Source organism: Mesocricetus auratus, unplaced genomic scaffold (genome assembly GCF_017639785.1).
Source record: "Mesocricetus auratus isolate SY011 unplaced genomic scaffold, BCM_Maur_2.0 Super-Scaffold_100011, whole genome shotgun sequence".
NCBI lineage: Eukaryota > Metazoa > Chordata > Mammalia > Rodentia > Cricetidae > Mesocricetus > Mesocricetus auratus.
In genome coordinates, this window is record NW_024429195.1 from 52,831,583 (window position 1) to 52,847,859 (window position 16,277).

Below are 16,277 nucleotides of genomic sequence, written 5' to 3' on the forward strand. Positions count from 1 at the left end.
TGCTGCTAAAGACTGAATGTTCAGTATTAATGCTAAATGTTCAAAAACATGCAAATGTGGTAAGAATCATGATTTTAGAAGTTTGTGGCATTTTTTTTATTTGGTTTTTAAAGATTTCTTTTTAATTGTGCATATAAGTGTTTGTGTGCAGAGACCAGAAGGACATTGGGTCTCTTGGAGTTACAGGCAGTTGGAAACTGCCCGGCCTGGGTGCTGAGAACCAAACTCAGGTCTCCTGCAAGAACAGAACTCCTGATCAACTGACTAGCCGTCTCTCCAACCCTATTTTTTGTGTTTTTTTGTTTTGTTTTGTTTTTCCCTTGAGACAGGATCCTTGTGTGGCTCAGGCCAGCTTTGAACTTGAGGATCCCACCCCCAGTGCCCTGGGATATTTTTACTTGTTTATTAGTAACTAGTGTGTAGTTGGGTTTGTTGTTTTATCTTTTGAAGGAGTGGGTATTGTACTTGTTTGCCTGTGTTTTGTTTTACACTGAGGACTGAATCCATGTGCATGCTGGGTAACTGCTCTACCACTGAGCTATGCCTCCATCTCCATCTGTGCTTACATGGGAGTAATCACAAGGAGGACTTGGTGGTCACAAGGAGGAAGGAGTACTTAGTAAGCTCTCTTGCCCTGTGTTCCCAGAAATTTCAAGCTTTCTAGTCAGACTAGAGTCCTTCCATCCTTCCTTCTGTTTGTCCATCCTCTAGGTGTCTTCTACGTCCAGCGACAATGGGCTCAGATAGGTAGTGCTAACTGGCTGGGCTGGAGAGTGGTGCTGTACTCGGCTCACTCGGCATGCACCATGTTGGACCAACAGTGTCTGTTCAGCGTGGGCGTGGGCAGCAGACAAATAGACCAACTAGGAACCCTTGTGACACTTCCTTCTCTTTATTAACTGATTATAAAGGAGTTTGTTTCTCTATGTAAATACCATATATGTCATGATGATTTTTGAAATGCGTAGATTATATAGGGCCAGGGTTTTGTAGCTTATACACTCAGCAGTAGGGCCCTGAGTTTGACCCCTAGCACCGTATGTATGACTGGATGAACAAAATTTTAAATGTATGTAGGTTCCAAATATCTACAGTTAATGGTGCGTTTTTTTATAGGACCCTGATGCTCCTATCAGACAGAAAATGCCGCTTGATGACCTGGATAGAGAAGATGAAGTTAGATTACTCAAGTATCTTTTCACTCTTATTCGAGCTGGAATGACAGAAGAGGTGAGTGATGCGATACCATGCTTGTTCAGGTTCTACGTGCCATAGACCAAAGTTGGAAGAGTCTTTGTAGCCCCGACTGTGCTTCTCCTGAGCTGTGATCCCATCTAGTGTGCTGTGTCTGCTGCCTTGGGGCATTTATGATAAAGCACATTGTCTGTGAACCTTCATAGAGCAGTTCACTCTGGTTTCCAAAACTCTTAGCTGATTCTTCAGCAAGCCAAGCTTTGCCCCTCCATTGCACTGCAGACTCTAGTCTCCTCTATATGGTTACAGCCTCCTTATCTCTTCTCATTTTTCAGCGTGACACTGGCTGATGCTCCTCACATACTTAAGGCTACATTGACTCTACCATTCCTTCTGGACTATGTTGAATTTAAGGAAATGCCAATGAACTAAATGAGTAATAGCGCTATTCTCATTTATTTATTTATTTATTTTTGGTTTTCCGAGATAGGTTTCTCTGTATAGCCTTGGCTGTCCTGGAATTCACTCTGTAGATCAATCTGGTCTCAAACTCAAGAGATCTACCTGCCTCTGCCTTCTGAGTGCTTGGATTAAAGATGTGCAACACTACTGCCCATCTTATAGATTCTTTTTTTTTTTTCTTAAAGATTTATTTATTTATTACATATACAGTGTTCTGCCTACATGCCAGAAGAGGACACCAGATTGAATTGTAGATGGTTGTGAGCCACCATGTGGTTGCTGGGAATTGAACTCAGGACCCCTGGAAGAGCAGTCAGTGCTCTTAACCTCTGAGCCATCTCTCCAGCCCCTTATAGATTCTTTATAATTTTTTTTATTCTACAAATCAAGGGTCATCAAATCCTTTTATTTATAGTAAATAAATAAATTTATAGTAAAAATCCATGTTAATGAGATAGTGCTGTAGTACCCTGCTAGCCTAAAATGAAGAAAGAAAGGAATTATTAGAAAGATAAGGGGCTTAGGATATAGCACAATTGGTTAAGTGCTTGCCTCACATGCATGGAGTCCTGGGTTTGATCCCTAGCCCTGCCAAAAGAAAAAAGGAACAGCCCCTGATAGATACGGTCTGTGGGTAAAGTGGAATGCCATTACCAGTTGCCTTCATCCTCTGTGACATTGGTGCCACTTGGTAGCTAATCTTGTCATACTGGGTTTGCTTTGCTACTTAGCATGGCTAAGTTCTGTGTCAATGATGCCACTGTGCGTTTTTGTTTCCTAAGGCACAACGGCTCTGCAAACGTTGTGGGCAAGCATGGCGCGCTGCAACCCTGGAAGGCTGGAAACTCTATCATGACCCTAATGTTAATGGAGGTATGTTAGGCTTCATTCTCAGGAGCGTGTGGAGGTATTTAGCTCAGTGTGCAGTCTTGGTGCATGGTAGCCTTTCTTTGTAGAAGTGATTGAAGTGTTTCATTTTAAATTGTGAATTTCTTTACTGTTTCGTAGGAACAGAGCTAGAGCCTGTTGAAGGGAATCCATATAGACGGATTTGGAAGATTAGTTGCTGGAGAATGGCTGAAGATGTAAGATAATGAAACACTCACTGAGACCCCTTTCACCCAGTTTAATTAAATGAAGGTGCATTGAGGAGCTATGAAGCATTCAGTGTAACACATGACTAAAGTCCCCGTATTGAGAAGCAATAGACCTGGTGATGTAGGAACTGTTCAGACACCAGGTACTAAGAATTAACTTTGCTGTGAGGCAGAAGCATACAGGACCAACCATATGAGCTTAGAGAAGACTGTGAGCTAAGCTCAAAGCTGGCTTCTCAGAGGACATCCCCATTTAACTCTATAGAACTTAATAGATGTGGGCTGTTGGGAATGGAGTTGAAGGTAAATACATAGGTTGGGAAGCTAAAGGGATGGGAGATCTGTGAAGTTAGACAGAATGCTCATAAAGGAAGTACCAATTCTGTTACGACGTGGTGAACACATCCCTAAAGTTACCACAGAATGCAGGAAATCTCAGTTATGGGAAAGTCGTGGGGTTACAAGGAAATACTTCAAAATGTCATCAGTGGTGCATGAACAGTGGGTGAGAGTGAGAGCTGGAGAGATGGCTCAACGGCCTTTATTTGGTGCCTGGAACCCACCTAGAAGGAGAGGACTGACTCAGAGTCCCCTCTGACCTCCACCCACACACCCTCTCCCTGTCTCTTCCTCTCCACACAATAATGAAAACTAAAGTTTTCTTAGAGGCAGTACAAGTTGTAACGGAGTTTTAATCTGTCAAACAGTTAATATATATATTAATACAATGAAGTGGGCACTGGGTTTTGGAAAGACCTGGAATTTGCTTGTTGAATTGGGTGTCAGAAAGCTGAGAGCAAGAGTGTTTAAGAAGAGTAGCATGAGGGTGCAGACTAAACTTGATGGACTGAAGCCACAGGAAGTAATGAGGAGCTGTCAGCACCACTAAGGGCCAGCCTGTGATGGTAGAGATTTAGAACGGGGAGTCTCCCAAGTGTCCTGTTTGATGACTAGACATCTTGAAAGACCGCTGCCAAAGCCCTTGAAATAAAATGGAGTAAAGGACTTAGGAATCTGTAAACTGACACCTGGCTTGGTGTTGTCCCCAGCGTCAGGAGTGTTGACGCTGAGAAACTGTAGAGCAAACACCTTGCCTAGGTTCTGTGTAGACAACTGTTTATAAATAATCCAAATAACATGGGACTCAGCCTTGCTTTCAGTTAGAGTTCAATGTTTGATTGTTTTTCTTCCTGAAGATTTTGGGAGTTCTTTTCTTAAACTACAAGTCCTTCCTTCCTGGCTGGACAATGGTGGCTCACGCCTTTATTCCCAGCACTCAGGAGGCAGAGGCAGGTGGCTCTCTGTGAGTTCGAGACCAGGCTGATCTACAAGAGCTAGTTCCAGGACAGCCTCCAAATCCACAGAGAAAGAAGTCCTCCTTCCTGCTCCCCTTCATGTGTCACTGAAGCTTAGGAACCAAGTGACCAGGTTCAATCTGGAAGAATAGTGACGAAAAGTAGCACGCTAGGAAAAGTAACAATCTCAAATCCTTTCATTCATCATTTAGGAACTTTTCAATAAATATGAAAGAGCGATTTACGCAGCACTGAGTGGGAACCTCAAGCAGGTACGTAGTGTCGTGGTGTTCACCAAGTACTGAGACATTCTCGTGGTTCTGTGTGACAGACTTGGGGTGCTTCCTGAAAGCAGCTGTGCTGAGACGGTCAGAAAGCAGGACGGTGACAAGCTGCTTGTTTGCACACTTCCCACCTACACATGGCTTTTAGCTGTTTGTTTCTGTTTGGGTTTTTTGGTGGTTTGCTCATTTTGATGTTATTTTGCTTGATACATCACTTAATCTGGTCTCACACTTGCGTTTTTGCTGTTTGGTTTTGTTTGGGTTTTTGAGACTAAGGTCTTGCTTTGTAGACCAGAGCAACCTTGAACTTACGCTCCTACTACCTCAGCTCCTCAGTGCTAGGGCTATAGTCATGCCTGACTACATAAATGAAGTCAGACTTTAATTCCTAAAGAAGAATTGCAGCACCCATTTACTGATGGCTCCTGAACCTAGAGATCCATCTAGAAATGTACTGCTGAGGCACAGTGCATGCTTGGACTTAGCCCATATATGTGTTCCTCAAAATCCCTTTGTCCCTCACATTTCAACAGCTGTTCCGAGGGATGCTATAATAATTTGGAATACCCTTTGATATTAGCATGCAAAGCCAATTGTGACTATGAATTTGGTATGGAAAAAAATCTTAATCATACAGACTTCTTAAATATTCTAGTTTGGCAGCTGGAGAGATAGCTCAGCAGTTAAAAGCACTGACTACTCTTCCAGAAGTCCTGAGTTCAATTCCTAGCAATCATGGTGGCTCACAACCATCCATAAAGAGATCTGGTGCCCTCTTCTGACACACAGACATAAATGCAGGCAGAACACTGTACACATAATAAGTAATTAAATCTTTTTTAAAAATGTAGTTTGGGGGAGAAAGGGTTATTTGGTGTAATTTTTAACCCCACAGTGTTTCTGTCATTATAAGATGGTTTTAACGTCCTTATCAGTGAATATTATTGGTTTCCTTTTCTTTTTTGTTGACTGTATCTGTGTTTGTTTTGGAATGGATGAAAAGCTTCTTCCTGTCTGTGACACCTGGGAAGACACAGTGTGGGCCTACTTCCGGGTGATGGTGGACAGCCTGGTAGAGCAGGAGATTCGGACATCAGTAATGACACTGGATGAGACTGAAGAGCTCCCTAGAGAGTACATGGAAGCGAAGTGAGTGTGGCAGCTTGAGTGGGTCCGGGGGGTCTCCACTGGCTCTGGAGGTCTGTTGTGCAACACTCTTCATGTTACCATTTCTGTCCCTTTTGTTTCTTCTCTTTTGAAGCTGGACCTTAGAAAAGATTTTTGAAGAACTTCAAGCCACTGATAAAAAGGTAAATGTTAAAATAAGCCTGTTACATATAACATATGAAATTAATGTTATGTAGTTATGCACCATAGCTAAAAGGAAGAAAATGTGGAATTCTCCTTTCTCGTCTTTTCTTCATACTTTCTTATCAAAATAGGAGACCTTAAAAATAGTATTTGTTGGATAGTGCCTGGTGGTCCATGTTGTTATCCTAGCACTCGGAAGGCTGAGACAGGACACTGCCATGAGTTCGAAGAATGGCTGGGCTACATAGTGAGACCCTGTCTCAAAACAAAAAGAAAAACACTTCTTTAGGATCCCCCCCCCCAGTAACTAAAGCAAATGTGTCAGTAACACCAATGTCACTACACCTTCCAACCCTTTTGTTCTTGTTTCCTCAGACAGTAAACCATATCAACACTTACATCCTGTGTCTTCTCTACGGCCTTTCAAATAAGTGTGCGCAGTGTAGACACTGCAGTACAGCGTCTGGTTTCTGTGTGGTGTAGACACCGCAGTACAGTGATCACTGCAGTACAGTGATGGGGTTTTTCAGATCACATGGCTTCATAGCTTGTTTTTTTACTTAGTGGTAATCTTTCCAAGTTAATTGCTGTATTTTAGCCAACTCTTTAGTTTTTTTTTGTTGTTGTTGTTGTTTTTTAAGAGAGAAGGTCTTACTGAATAGCTCTAACTGCCTGGCACTTAAAATTAAGCCCAGACTAACTTCAGATTCCTGGTACTCCTCCTGCCTCAGACTTCCAGGTGCTGGAATTTCCGGTGTGTGCCATCATACCTGACTTTAATGTTCTCTTTGTTTTAAAAGATATGTTTTTTTCCTTAGGTTAGCATTCAAGGTGGTGGGTTTGTCGTAGTATCTTCATATACATGTCATTATACTTTGTTGTTAGTTGTTCTCCTTCCACTGTTCTTGATAGCTGTAATATGTTCTGTAGAATTAGGTGTAGAGATTTTTTATTTTGTTTTGTTTCCCACTAGAAGATATTCGGGTTGGTTCTGGTGCTGTAGAGTTTGTGTGTTAAGATGAGTGAGCTTACTGCTATTGGTGTCTTTTTTGAGACAGGGTTTCTCTGTAGCATTGGAGGCTGTCCTGGAACTCACTTTGTAGACCAGGCTGGCCTCGAACTCACAGAGATCCGCCTGCCTCTGCCTCCCAAGTGCTGGGATTAAAGGCATGCGCCACCAACGCCCGGCTTATTGGTGTCTTTTTAAAAGGCTAAGTTTCCTAAAACATTCAGAAAAGGCAGCAGGGCACTTCACTTCCTCACTCGGTGAGCACACAGCAGTGCAGTGTGGTTAGTGTTGGTAAGCAGATCAGTGGCCCACAGGTGTACATCAGCGAGCATATATGTTTACGTTATAGCCAGCATGTATGGATGCCTACATCAAAGCAAGCCTGTGTGTCTAAATCAGTGAGCGAGTAAGTCTACATCAAAACGAGCCTGTGTATTTACGTCAGAGTGAGCCTGTGTGTCTTAAATCAGAGCGAGTCTGTATGTCTAAATTAGAGCAGGCTTGTATTTGTATTTGTATTGGTATTTGTGCCTGAACCTTCCGATTCACAGGAAACAGTGATTATGTAAGGTAACAGTCCTGGCAGTATTGATCTTCCATCTGAAAGGAAACAGCCTTGACTAATGCCATGTAATTGGGTTTAGTGCCAGATAGAGCAAATGTTTTGAATATAGAAAGAAATGTTAAAAGACTGTTAAGAAAAAATTAGAATATATTTAAAGCACGGCCGGCTGCTGTCTTACCACCAACTGTTGTCTCTCCCTGACGTGTAGAAGAAAGCAGCTTCAAAATTATTTTGGGTAGTGCAGCTTGTATTGAAGATTATCTTGTAATTTATTTTGCCTAAGACTCATGGGTCCTTTCTTTCTAGTTTGCTGTGGTATGCCAAGTGTTTAGAATAGTAAGTTTGGGGCCCACAGGTGGCTCAGCGGGTAAAGATTCCAGGCCGGGCCTGACCACTGAGTGTCCTCTCTAGGACCCGCATGTGGGATGGACATCTGAAGTCCCACAAACTGTCCTCTGACCTGACCTCTAGTGGCACTATGGCACATGTGTGCACACACATGTGCATGCACACACGCAGGGTAAATAAATGGATGTTTTAAAAACATTCCCTATAGCTGGGCGGTGGTGGCACACGCCTTTAGTCCCAGCACTCCGGAGGCAGAGGCAGGCAGATCTCTGTGAGTTTGAGGTCAGCCTGGTCTACAGAGTGAGTTCCAGGACAGCCTCCAAAACAATACAAAGAAACCCTGTCTCGAAAAACCAAAAAAAAAAGAAAGAAAGAAAGAAAATCCCTAATATTAGATTGTCTTATGGAAGATAGTGTTCAGTTTTGGGTTTGTGCTATGGATATATTCTAAAGGCAGCATCCTTCTCATGTTCATTTTTAGCTTCGTATATCATTTTCAGTGTAGCAATGAATACATACATCCTTCAAAATGAACACAGAAGACTTACGAAAATGTAAAACTTTTTCAGAGAGTTCTGGAAGAGAATCAAGAACATTACCATGTAGTTCAGAAATTCCTTATCCTGGGAGACCTTGATGGTAAGATGCAGCTTTATTTTACTTTGCCTGGGTTCTTCTTTTCTGGGCAGTCCTCTTTGTAGTAACTGTTCTTGAAGCAGTACACATGACACACTACATCTTATAGTCATCCACCGCCTCAAGTGTAAACGTGTTTATTTGTCACTATAAAGCCAAATCTGAGCTTTGCCCAGATATCTGGAGGTGGAAAGTGTCCATGGTGTGGGTGTTGGCAGTGAGACACCCAGACACCCCTTGGGATGCTCATTTCTCTGTGTTCTCACTGTTGAACTTTGTGTGACACCTTGTAGGTTTGATGGATGAGTTTAGCAAGTGGCTTTCCAAGAGCAGAAGCAATCTTCCTGGACACCTGCTCCGCTTCATGACCCACCTTGTTTTGTTCTTCCGCACCCTGGGCCTACAGACCAAAGTAGGTAAACACCGACAGGGTGTCCTGCCCTCATGCTTGTGGTTACCACTGTCATCAGGACCATCTCGGTGGTCACCCACCGAGAACTCATTGTCACTGACTTGATAGGTTCTCTGGCCACAGATGCTGAGGCTTGCCCAATTTTGAAGAATTTGGTCCTTGTTGCTACCTAGCTAAAGCTAATGGAACCAAAATTAATTCTGTGAGAATTAAAATCCTTTCTGTTTTTCATTTTTCTGTTTGATGACATTTTGGTGGGAGAATATTATAGCATAGTGGCAGAATTATTGACAAGTTTGGGCTTTGGAGTTAAGAATCTTGAATTTAGATCCTTACTCGGTCAGTGGCTTCTAGCTCTGTGAAAAGAACTCCTTCCTCCCCCTGTAAAATATGGACAGTATCTACCATAGTTATCTAAGAACTCCTTTTTTACTCTGTGAAACATGGACAGAGTATGTAAGAATTTCCTTCCTCTGTAAATCATGGACAGTATCCACCCACAAAGAATGAGAGGGCCAGTGACCTGTCGCAGCAAATCTCGTGACTTTGGTTCAATCCCTGGAACCCACATAATGGAACAAGAGAACTGACCCCCTACAAGTTGTATACACACATACACAATAAATGTTAAAAAGAGGGTTTTGGGGCCGGGCGGTGGAGGCTCACGCCTTTAATCCCAGCACTCAGGAGGCAGAGGCAGGCGGATCTCTGTGAGTTCAAGGCTGGGCTGGACCGATAGCCTCCAAAACAATACAGAGAAACCCTGTCTTGTAAAAACAGAAAAAAAAAAGAGGGTTTTTGGTTTTGGGGGGGTAGTTTTTCGAGACAGGGTGGTTTCTCTGTGTATCCCTGGCTGTACTGGAACTAGCTCTGTTGACCAGGCTGACCTCGACCTTGAACTCAGAGAGATCCACCTGCCTTTGACACCCCCTAGCCCCCCACTCCACCCTCACATCCCCCCACCCCACCCCCATGCTAGGATTAAAGGCATAGACCACCACTGCCCAGCAGTTGCCTTGTTTTATTTTGTTTAATTGAAATGAAGCAATACATGAGCTTTGATAAGCATTTAGATTAGTGAAATATTAAATCCTTAAATGGCTTCAAATTAGAATTTTTATTAGAAACTATATTATTGTACCTATAAGTAGTTGTGTTAATAACTGGACTGATTTTTTCCTATGAAGGAAGAAGTTTCCATTGAAGTTTTAAAGACATATATACAGGTAAGGTTTAAGAATCTACAATTTGATTTTTTGTCTATTTTAATGAAAACAAAAATAAAATGGCACTGTTTAAGATTTGTTTTTATTTATGTGTTATAAGTGTTTTGCCTGAATGTTTCTATGTGCATGCATGCATGTGCCCTAGAGGTGAGAAGAGGGCGCTGGAATATTGGATGGTTGTGAAATACCATATAGGTGCTGGGAACCAAACCTGGGTCCTCTACAAGAGCAACAAGTGCTCTTAACTATGGAGTCATCCCTCTACCCCCAGATGATACAGCCATAATACCATATGGAAACCACCAGACTCCATAGAAATCTTTAAATTCTTCTAACTACAATTTCTAGAATTTCAAAGTATTACAACCTGAAATACATATCTATGAGTCTTTCCTAAATGTATTTGAAATTTTGAAGCCAATTTTTTTCAAAGCAGTTGCTAACTTTGATTTGTTTTGTTTGTTTCTTAGCTTTTAATAAGTGAGAAGCACACAAACCTTATCGCATTTTACACGTGTCATTTGCCTCAAGACCTTGCCGTTGCCCAGTATGCACTGTTTTTGGAAGGTGTTACAGAATTTGAGCAACGGCAGCAGTGCCTGGAGCTGGCTAAGGAAGCAGGTAAAAAGTAGTTAAGAGTTTCACCTATTGCCAGGAAGTGGTGAGCACGCCTTTAATCCCTGCACTCAGGAGGCAGAGGCAGGTGGATCTCTGTGAGTTGAGGCCAGCCTGGTCTACAGAGTGAGTTCTAGGACAACCTCCAGAGCTACACAGAGAATCCATATTTTGAAAGAAAAGAATTTCATCTATTACTTCTTTTTAGTAATTGTATAAAATAATGAGTTTGTTATGACTTTTTTGAATGATTACTTACAGGTATTTTATTCATATTTGTCCCCTACATCTATTCACATTAAAAAATTGTGATTGTGTATAAAGAACAGGAAGGGTTTGCTCATGCCAGGATATGAACATGCCAGAGCACATGTGTGAGGTCAGAAAACCCCCTTAGATGTTGGTTCCCTACCTCCACCCTGTTTGGAGGCAGGGTCTGTTGTTTTCCTGCTGCATAAGCCAGGCTGGCTGGTCCCAGGGCTTCTGGGATTCTCTGTCGCAGCCTCCCTCCTCCCCATAGAAACACTGCTGTTACACTGCTGCTACTGCGTCCAGCTTTTGCCAGGCTGAGTCTGGCAGTCTGAACCCGGGTCCTCGTTCTTTGTTGTGCAGCATGCACTCAGCTCGCTGATGGGCCTTCGGGCTTGTCTTCTTCTGAAGAAGAAAAGCAGGAGTAAAGGTCTCAGTGAAATTCTTTTGGAGAATGAAAACAACTTGTGTAAAAATTTTGTTTCTGTTTTCGGCTTTGATTTTTACCGAAAAACTCTCACTATGTAGACTAGTTGCCCTGGAACTTGCCCCAGGCTAGCCTCAGATTCAGTGATCCTCCTGACTCATCTACCAAGTGCTGGCATTACAGGTATAGGCACCACAGCCAGCCTAAAATATTTTCAAATTGTGATGTTTTCTGTAGGGTCTTCCCAAGTGTATCTATTTAAAATAAATTTTTGGCAGTTCATATGTGTTCAGGTTCCATGGTGGTCATGTGGAGAGCAGAAGATGGCTTGCAGTTGCTTTCCTTCTACCATGTGGGCCCTGGGAACTGAACTCGGGTCATTAGACTTGGTGGCAAGCACCTTTACTTGCTGAACCATCTCACTGTGTGTTACATCTTTAAGAAGTTGTTCGAAGGTTTGGGGACGTAACTCAGTGGCAGAATGCTTATCTAACCTTTGTAGAGTCATCCATTCAATCCTCAATGCCAAAAATATGAAAAAGAATTATTCCAGATTTACCAAGTTGTTGTAACTATTTAGAGAATATTCACATTAATAATTACTCTTTGTTTTTTGTTTTTCATTTTTGAAAATTCCTTAGATTTGGATGTTGCAACAATAACAAAAACTGTAGTTGAGAATATTCGAAAGAAAGATAATGGTGAATTTAGTCACCATGACCTGGCTCCATCCCTAGATACTGGCACTACTGAGGTAATTTGGGTGAGGGGGGTTGAATTTCATGTAACTTATAAACTATTTTCTTATTCCTTGGTGAACTCCTTCCTTAAAATACCCTGGCTTCTGCCTTTTGTTTGTTTGAGGTTGGGGGGCATTGGGGGGGGGTTGCTTTTTTGAGGCAGGGTTTCTTCTTTTCTCTTTTTTTTTTTTTTTTTTTTTTTTTTTTTGGTTCTTCTTGACAGGGTTTCTCCAAGTAGCCCTGGCCATCTTGGAGCTCGCTCTATAGACCATGCTGGCCTTGAACTCACAAAAATCCACCTGCCTCTGCCTTCTAAGTGCCGCGTTTAAAGGCATGCGCTTCTTTTTAAAAAACTGCATGTCACTATAAAGGGCTATACGTTTTTTACTGTACATATTTTCTTCTTAAAACCTTTTTATTTTATGTGCATGGGTGCTTTACGTGCATGAATGTATGTCTGGTGACCAAGGAGGCCAGAAGAATGTGCTGGATCCTTTGGAACAGGAGTTGGAGACAATTGTGACTCACTATGTAGACCCTGGGGATCGAACCCATGACCACTGGAAGATTAGCCAGTGCTCTTAACCACTGAGCCATCTTTCTAGCCCCCAAGGCCTTTTAAATGACAAAAGTTGGCAGCAGTTTTAAGGTTTTATTGAAACTATGAATTCTGGTCAAGAAGGATTCTTTTATTGAGCAGACCTGAGTGTTGGCTTTTTGCTCATCGGGTCTGGCAGATGCTTTAAAATCTGCTGACGTCTGTCTTTAGGACAAAAGGTGACGTTTCAGAAGGGCAACAGCGTGGGTTGGCGGTGGCTCAGTGCTTGCCTAGCACTTGTGAGCCCCAGAGTTATTTTCTGTGTCCCATATCTGATGAGTTAGGTCGGTGAGACATACAGTGAATAATTCCACATTGATAGGACAGGGAGTTCTTTCAGTAATTTAGTGGAAAGCTGTTAAATAAAACAAACTGAGGATTGTCGGCTTCTTTCATAATTTTCGTTTTGTTTTTTGTTTTTTGTTTTTTTTGAGGCAGGATTTCTCTGTGGTTTTGGAGGCTGTCCTGGAACGTGCTCTGTAGACCACGCTGGTCTCAAACTCACAGAGAGCCACCTGCCTCTGCCTCCCGAGTACTGGGATTAAAGACATGCGCCATCACTGCCTGGCTTCTTTCATAATTTTATATCATGTTGGGAAAATGTTTCCATTTAGAGTGTGTTATATGTTCCCCTCATTTGCAAGGTAGCTTTGAAATAAAGGGTTTTCTCTGCTTCCAATGAACAGGAGGACCGTGTAAAGGTGGACGTGATTGACTGGCTGGTGTTCGACCCAGCGCAGAGGGCAGAGGCCCTGAAGCAAGGCAACGCCATCATGAGAAAGTTCTTAGGTGGGCTGTGCTCTCACATTTGATCAGATCCATAAGTTCTCTTCTTTTAGCTTTTGCTTTTACAGAACATTTCATCTATTTCGTAAGTAAATGGGAAGGTGGGACCCTTGATTTAAGTTTCCTCAGTACCGGGGAGCAGGATGCTCTTGGCAATCAGTTGCCTCCCGCTGTGCACCCTCAGTGGTCAGTGACCCATTGAGAAACCGTCTGAATTGACTACAGCATTGTGTAGTCATCCATTCATCAGTAACTGTTTACTGGGGCTGAAGAGATGGCTCACAGTTGAGAGTGCTTGCTACTCTTGTGGAGGAACCAAGTTCAATTCCCAGCACCCACGTGGCTGCTCACAACAATCCATAGTTCCAGATCCAGGGCCTCTTCTGGCTCCTGTGAGTACCAGGTCCAAGATGATGCACATACATTCATGTAGGCAGAACACTCGTGAGCACTGAGTAACCTGATAGTGACAGACCTATGCTAATTATCTCTGGCACACTCAGTCCGTGATACTAAAGTTACAGTTTTTACCTTTGTCCCTCATCGGTGACAGGTGCTTGTCCTTACTATATCTGTTTAGTTTTGGGGGGGTTTTGTTTTGTTTTTTGTTTGGTTGGTTGGTTGTTTTGGTTTTTTGAGACAGGGTTTCTCTGTGTAGCTTCGGAGCCTATCCTGGAACTCGCTCTGTAGACCAGGCTGGCCTCAAACTCACTGAGATCCTCTTGCCTCTGCCTCCCAAGTGCTGGGATTAAAGGCGTGCACCACTACCGCCCCACTAGTTTTTGTTTTTGAGTGGGGAGTATGTGTGTGCCATGGTGCATGTATGGAGGTCAGAGGACAGTTTAGTCTTCTTACAACTCCTCTCCTTCCACCATATTGACTTCTCAATGAGCATCTTTTTTTTTTTTTTAACATTTAATGATGGAAACAAAAATATACCTAAAAGAGAAGCTTCTGGAAAAACCATTTGTTTTTCCCTGTCTTATATCGGTCCTCAAACTTGACCTTGGCTTCCTGCCTCGCCTTGCATTTCAGGGCTGGGTCTCTAAAGACATCATTGTTGACAACAGATTTGTCCAAGAGGATGTCCACAGAGTACCTTGTGGACATGAGGTGATTGTAGTTATAAACTTTCACAAAAGACTTGATCTTTGATCGCTTGGCAATTTTCTTCTTGCCCGTGGCAGCTGTCACTTTTTGGGGATAGCAATCAATTCCAGCCACATCCACAGCATGGCTGTAAAAGCGGTCTGAGGTGCCATCATCCTGTTCCTCACGATGATGACTTTGCGTCCAGAGTAGTGTCCAGCCAGGACCATCACCACTTTCCTGGTTTCATGAACTTGCCCATCGACAGCAAGTAGCCATTTCCCAGCAAAAAGGCCTCAATGAGCATCTTTACCTTCTGACTCATCCCCTCCGCTAGGCCCTCACTCCTACAAAGCACAAGTTACATGGTCTCTCGAGTCAGTAGTTTGTTTTTCTAATTTATTTTATGTGTGTGGGTGTTTTGCCTAAATGCATATATGGATCCTGTAGAACTGGAGGTGCAGACAGTTGTGAGCTGCCATGTGGGTGCAGGGAATTGAACCTGGGTCCTCCCAACCGATGAGCCATTTCCACAGCCCCAAGTCAGTAAGTAGTTCTTTAGCAGAAGCTGTGTGTGTAAAAGGCTGAGGATTCCCACAGAGAGGTGCGTAGCATCGAGCCCCACGTAGCAGGCCATATGCTAACAAACAGCTGAGCAAAGCTGTGCAGGAATCCCATCCAGACACTCGTTATAAAGGCTTCCTCATGCTGTTCAGTCTCAAAGTGAATTGGTTTTATGAACTATTAGGAAATCTATTATTTAGTAATGTCCTAAAGTAAAACTACATCTTACAAACAAAACTATATTTTATAAACCACGATACCAAATTTGTGACAGCCTAGAAACAGGAACTAAGAAAAGAGAAACTAATGCTTCAGAGATCAAGACGCAGTTACATAGTTCACCATTTCCGAGGCAGGGCTTCTAGGACTATACTGCAGTAGAGAAATCAAGCTGCGTGCCAGCGAGCACGAGAGTGTGCCTGCATTCGTTTCTCTGCGCCCCTGACTATGGGTATGACACATGCATTCATTTCTCTGCACACCTGACTGTGTATGCGATGTGAAGCATTCCTTTGGATATGATATGACCAGCTGTTTTGAGGTTTTGCTGCCTTGACTTTTCTGCTGTCTTGTAGATTGTAACTTGGAACTGTGAGCTAAAGTAGACCTTTCTTCCCTGTGTTGCCTTCTCTTGGACTGTTCTATCATAGAAACAGAAAAGAAATTAAGACACTTTCCAACATGGTTTGCAATCTGAAAATCACAGGCACTTGCTTACACTCATCCTGCCAAGAAAGCCTGCCTTGTTTGAACAGATGACGCTGCCTCTTCCATTTCTCTGAAAGGCTGTGGCTCTGTGTGCTTCTCCATATACATTAACAGATAGACTTGAACTCTAAGTTGCATAGATCAAAAGCTATTTGACCAAACCCATAAGCAGAATAAAACTTGCTCTGATCTTGTTCTTAAAAGATGTTCTAGGGCTGGAGAGATGGCTCAGGGGTTAAGAGCCCTGCCTGCTCTTCCAGAGGTCCTGAGTTCAATTCCCAGCAACCACATGGTGACTCAACCATTTAAAAAAAATGTTCTAGAGAGGAACTCTGGCTTTGCTGTGTCACTAGTTAAACCTTGTAGAACTGACTTCCCCAGGGAGGGCTTATGTAGCAGGCGTGTATCTGGGGGAAGATACAGCCCACAGTTTCTAGTCCCACCAAAGGGGAGAAAGCCAGCTATTCTATCAGGCTTTGTATTGTGAAACCAAACCAATTTAATAGTAAATTCTCGCTATAGTAATCAGCTTTGTATATAGTGTCATAGCCTCAGACTTTGGGAAATGTCATTTCTTTAAGACATAGGTGTATGTGAAAGTAACTGTTTTTGTGTTACCTTACACTGGGAAAGAATCAGAGATCTCCAAGACCTTTGGAGAG

General features: G+C 42.7%; 1 protein-coding gene, 1 long non-coding RNA gene and 1 pseudogene across 4 annotated transcripts in view; 1 reads left to right on the forward strand and 2 right to left on the reverse strand.

The window, feature by feature from the left end:
• The window catches only part of Nup107 (nucleoporin 107), a 37,817-nt gene that overhangs the window by 15,113 nt on the left and 6,427 nt on the right, over nt 1-16,277 (forward strand). For both annotated transcript variants that reach the window (XM_005081498.4, XM_040754825.1), the window contains exons 12-23: nt 1,117-1,230; nt 2,439-2,529; nt 2,665-2,741; nt 4,261-4,320; nt 5,336-5,481; nt 5,594-5,642; nt 8,135-8,204; nt 8,495-8,613; nt 9,801-9,839; nt 10,310-10,460; nt 11,772-11,884; nt 13,155-13,257. In XM_005081498.4, coding sequence (XP_005081555.2) covers nt 1,117-1,230; nt 2,439-2,529; nt 2,665-2,741; nt 4,261-4,320; nt 5,336-5,481; nt 5,594-5,642; nt 8,135-8,204; nt 8,495-8,613; nt 9,801-9,839; nt 10,310-10,460; nt 11,772-11,884; nt 13,155-13,257 — 1,132 coding nt within the window. The remainder of the gene's footprint in view (nt 1-1,116; nt 1,231-2,438; nt 2,530-2,664; nt 2,742-4,260; nt 4,321-5,335; nt 5,482-5,593; nt 5,643-8,134; nt 8,205-8,494; nt 8,614-9,800; nt 9,840-10,309; nt 10,461-11,771; nt 11,885-13,154; nt 13,258-16,277) is intronic.
• The window catches only part of LOC110342978, a 36,712-nt gene that overhangs the window by 11,404 nt on the left and 9,031 nt on the right, over nt 1-16,277 (reverse strand). Inside the window, exon 3 of one of the 2 annotated variants that reach the window (XR_005880472.1) lies at nt 10,867-11,108. This is a non-coding gene — a long non-coding RNA (uncharacterized LOC110342978). Of the gene's footprint in view, nt 1-10,693; nt 11,109-16,277 lie in introns of those variants that run through there. The other variant, XR_002385167.2, reaches the window with a different exon arrangement.
• On the reverse strand, nt 14,165-14,605 carry LOC121143272 (annotated as a pseudogene).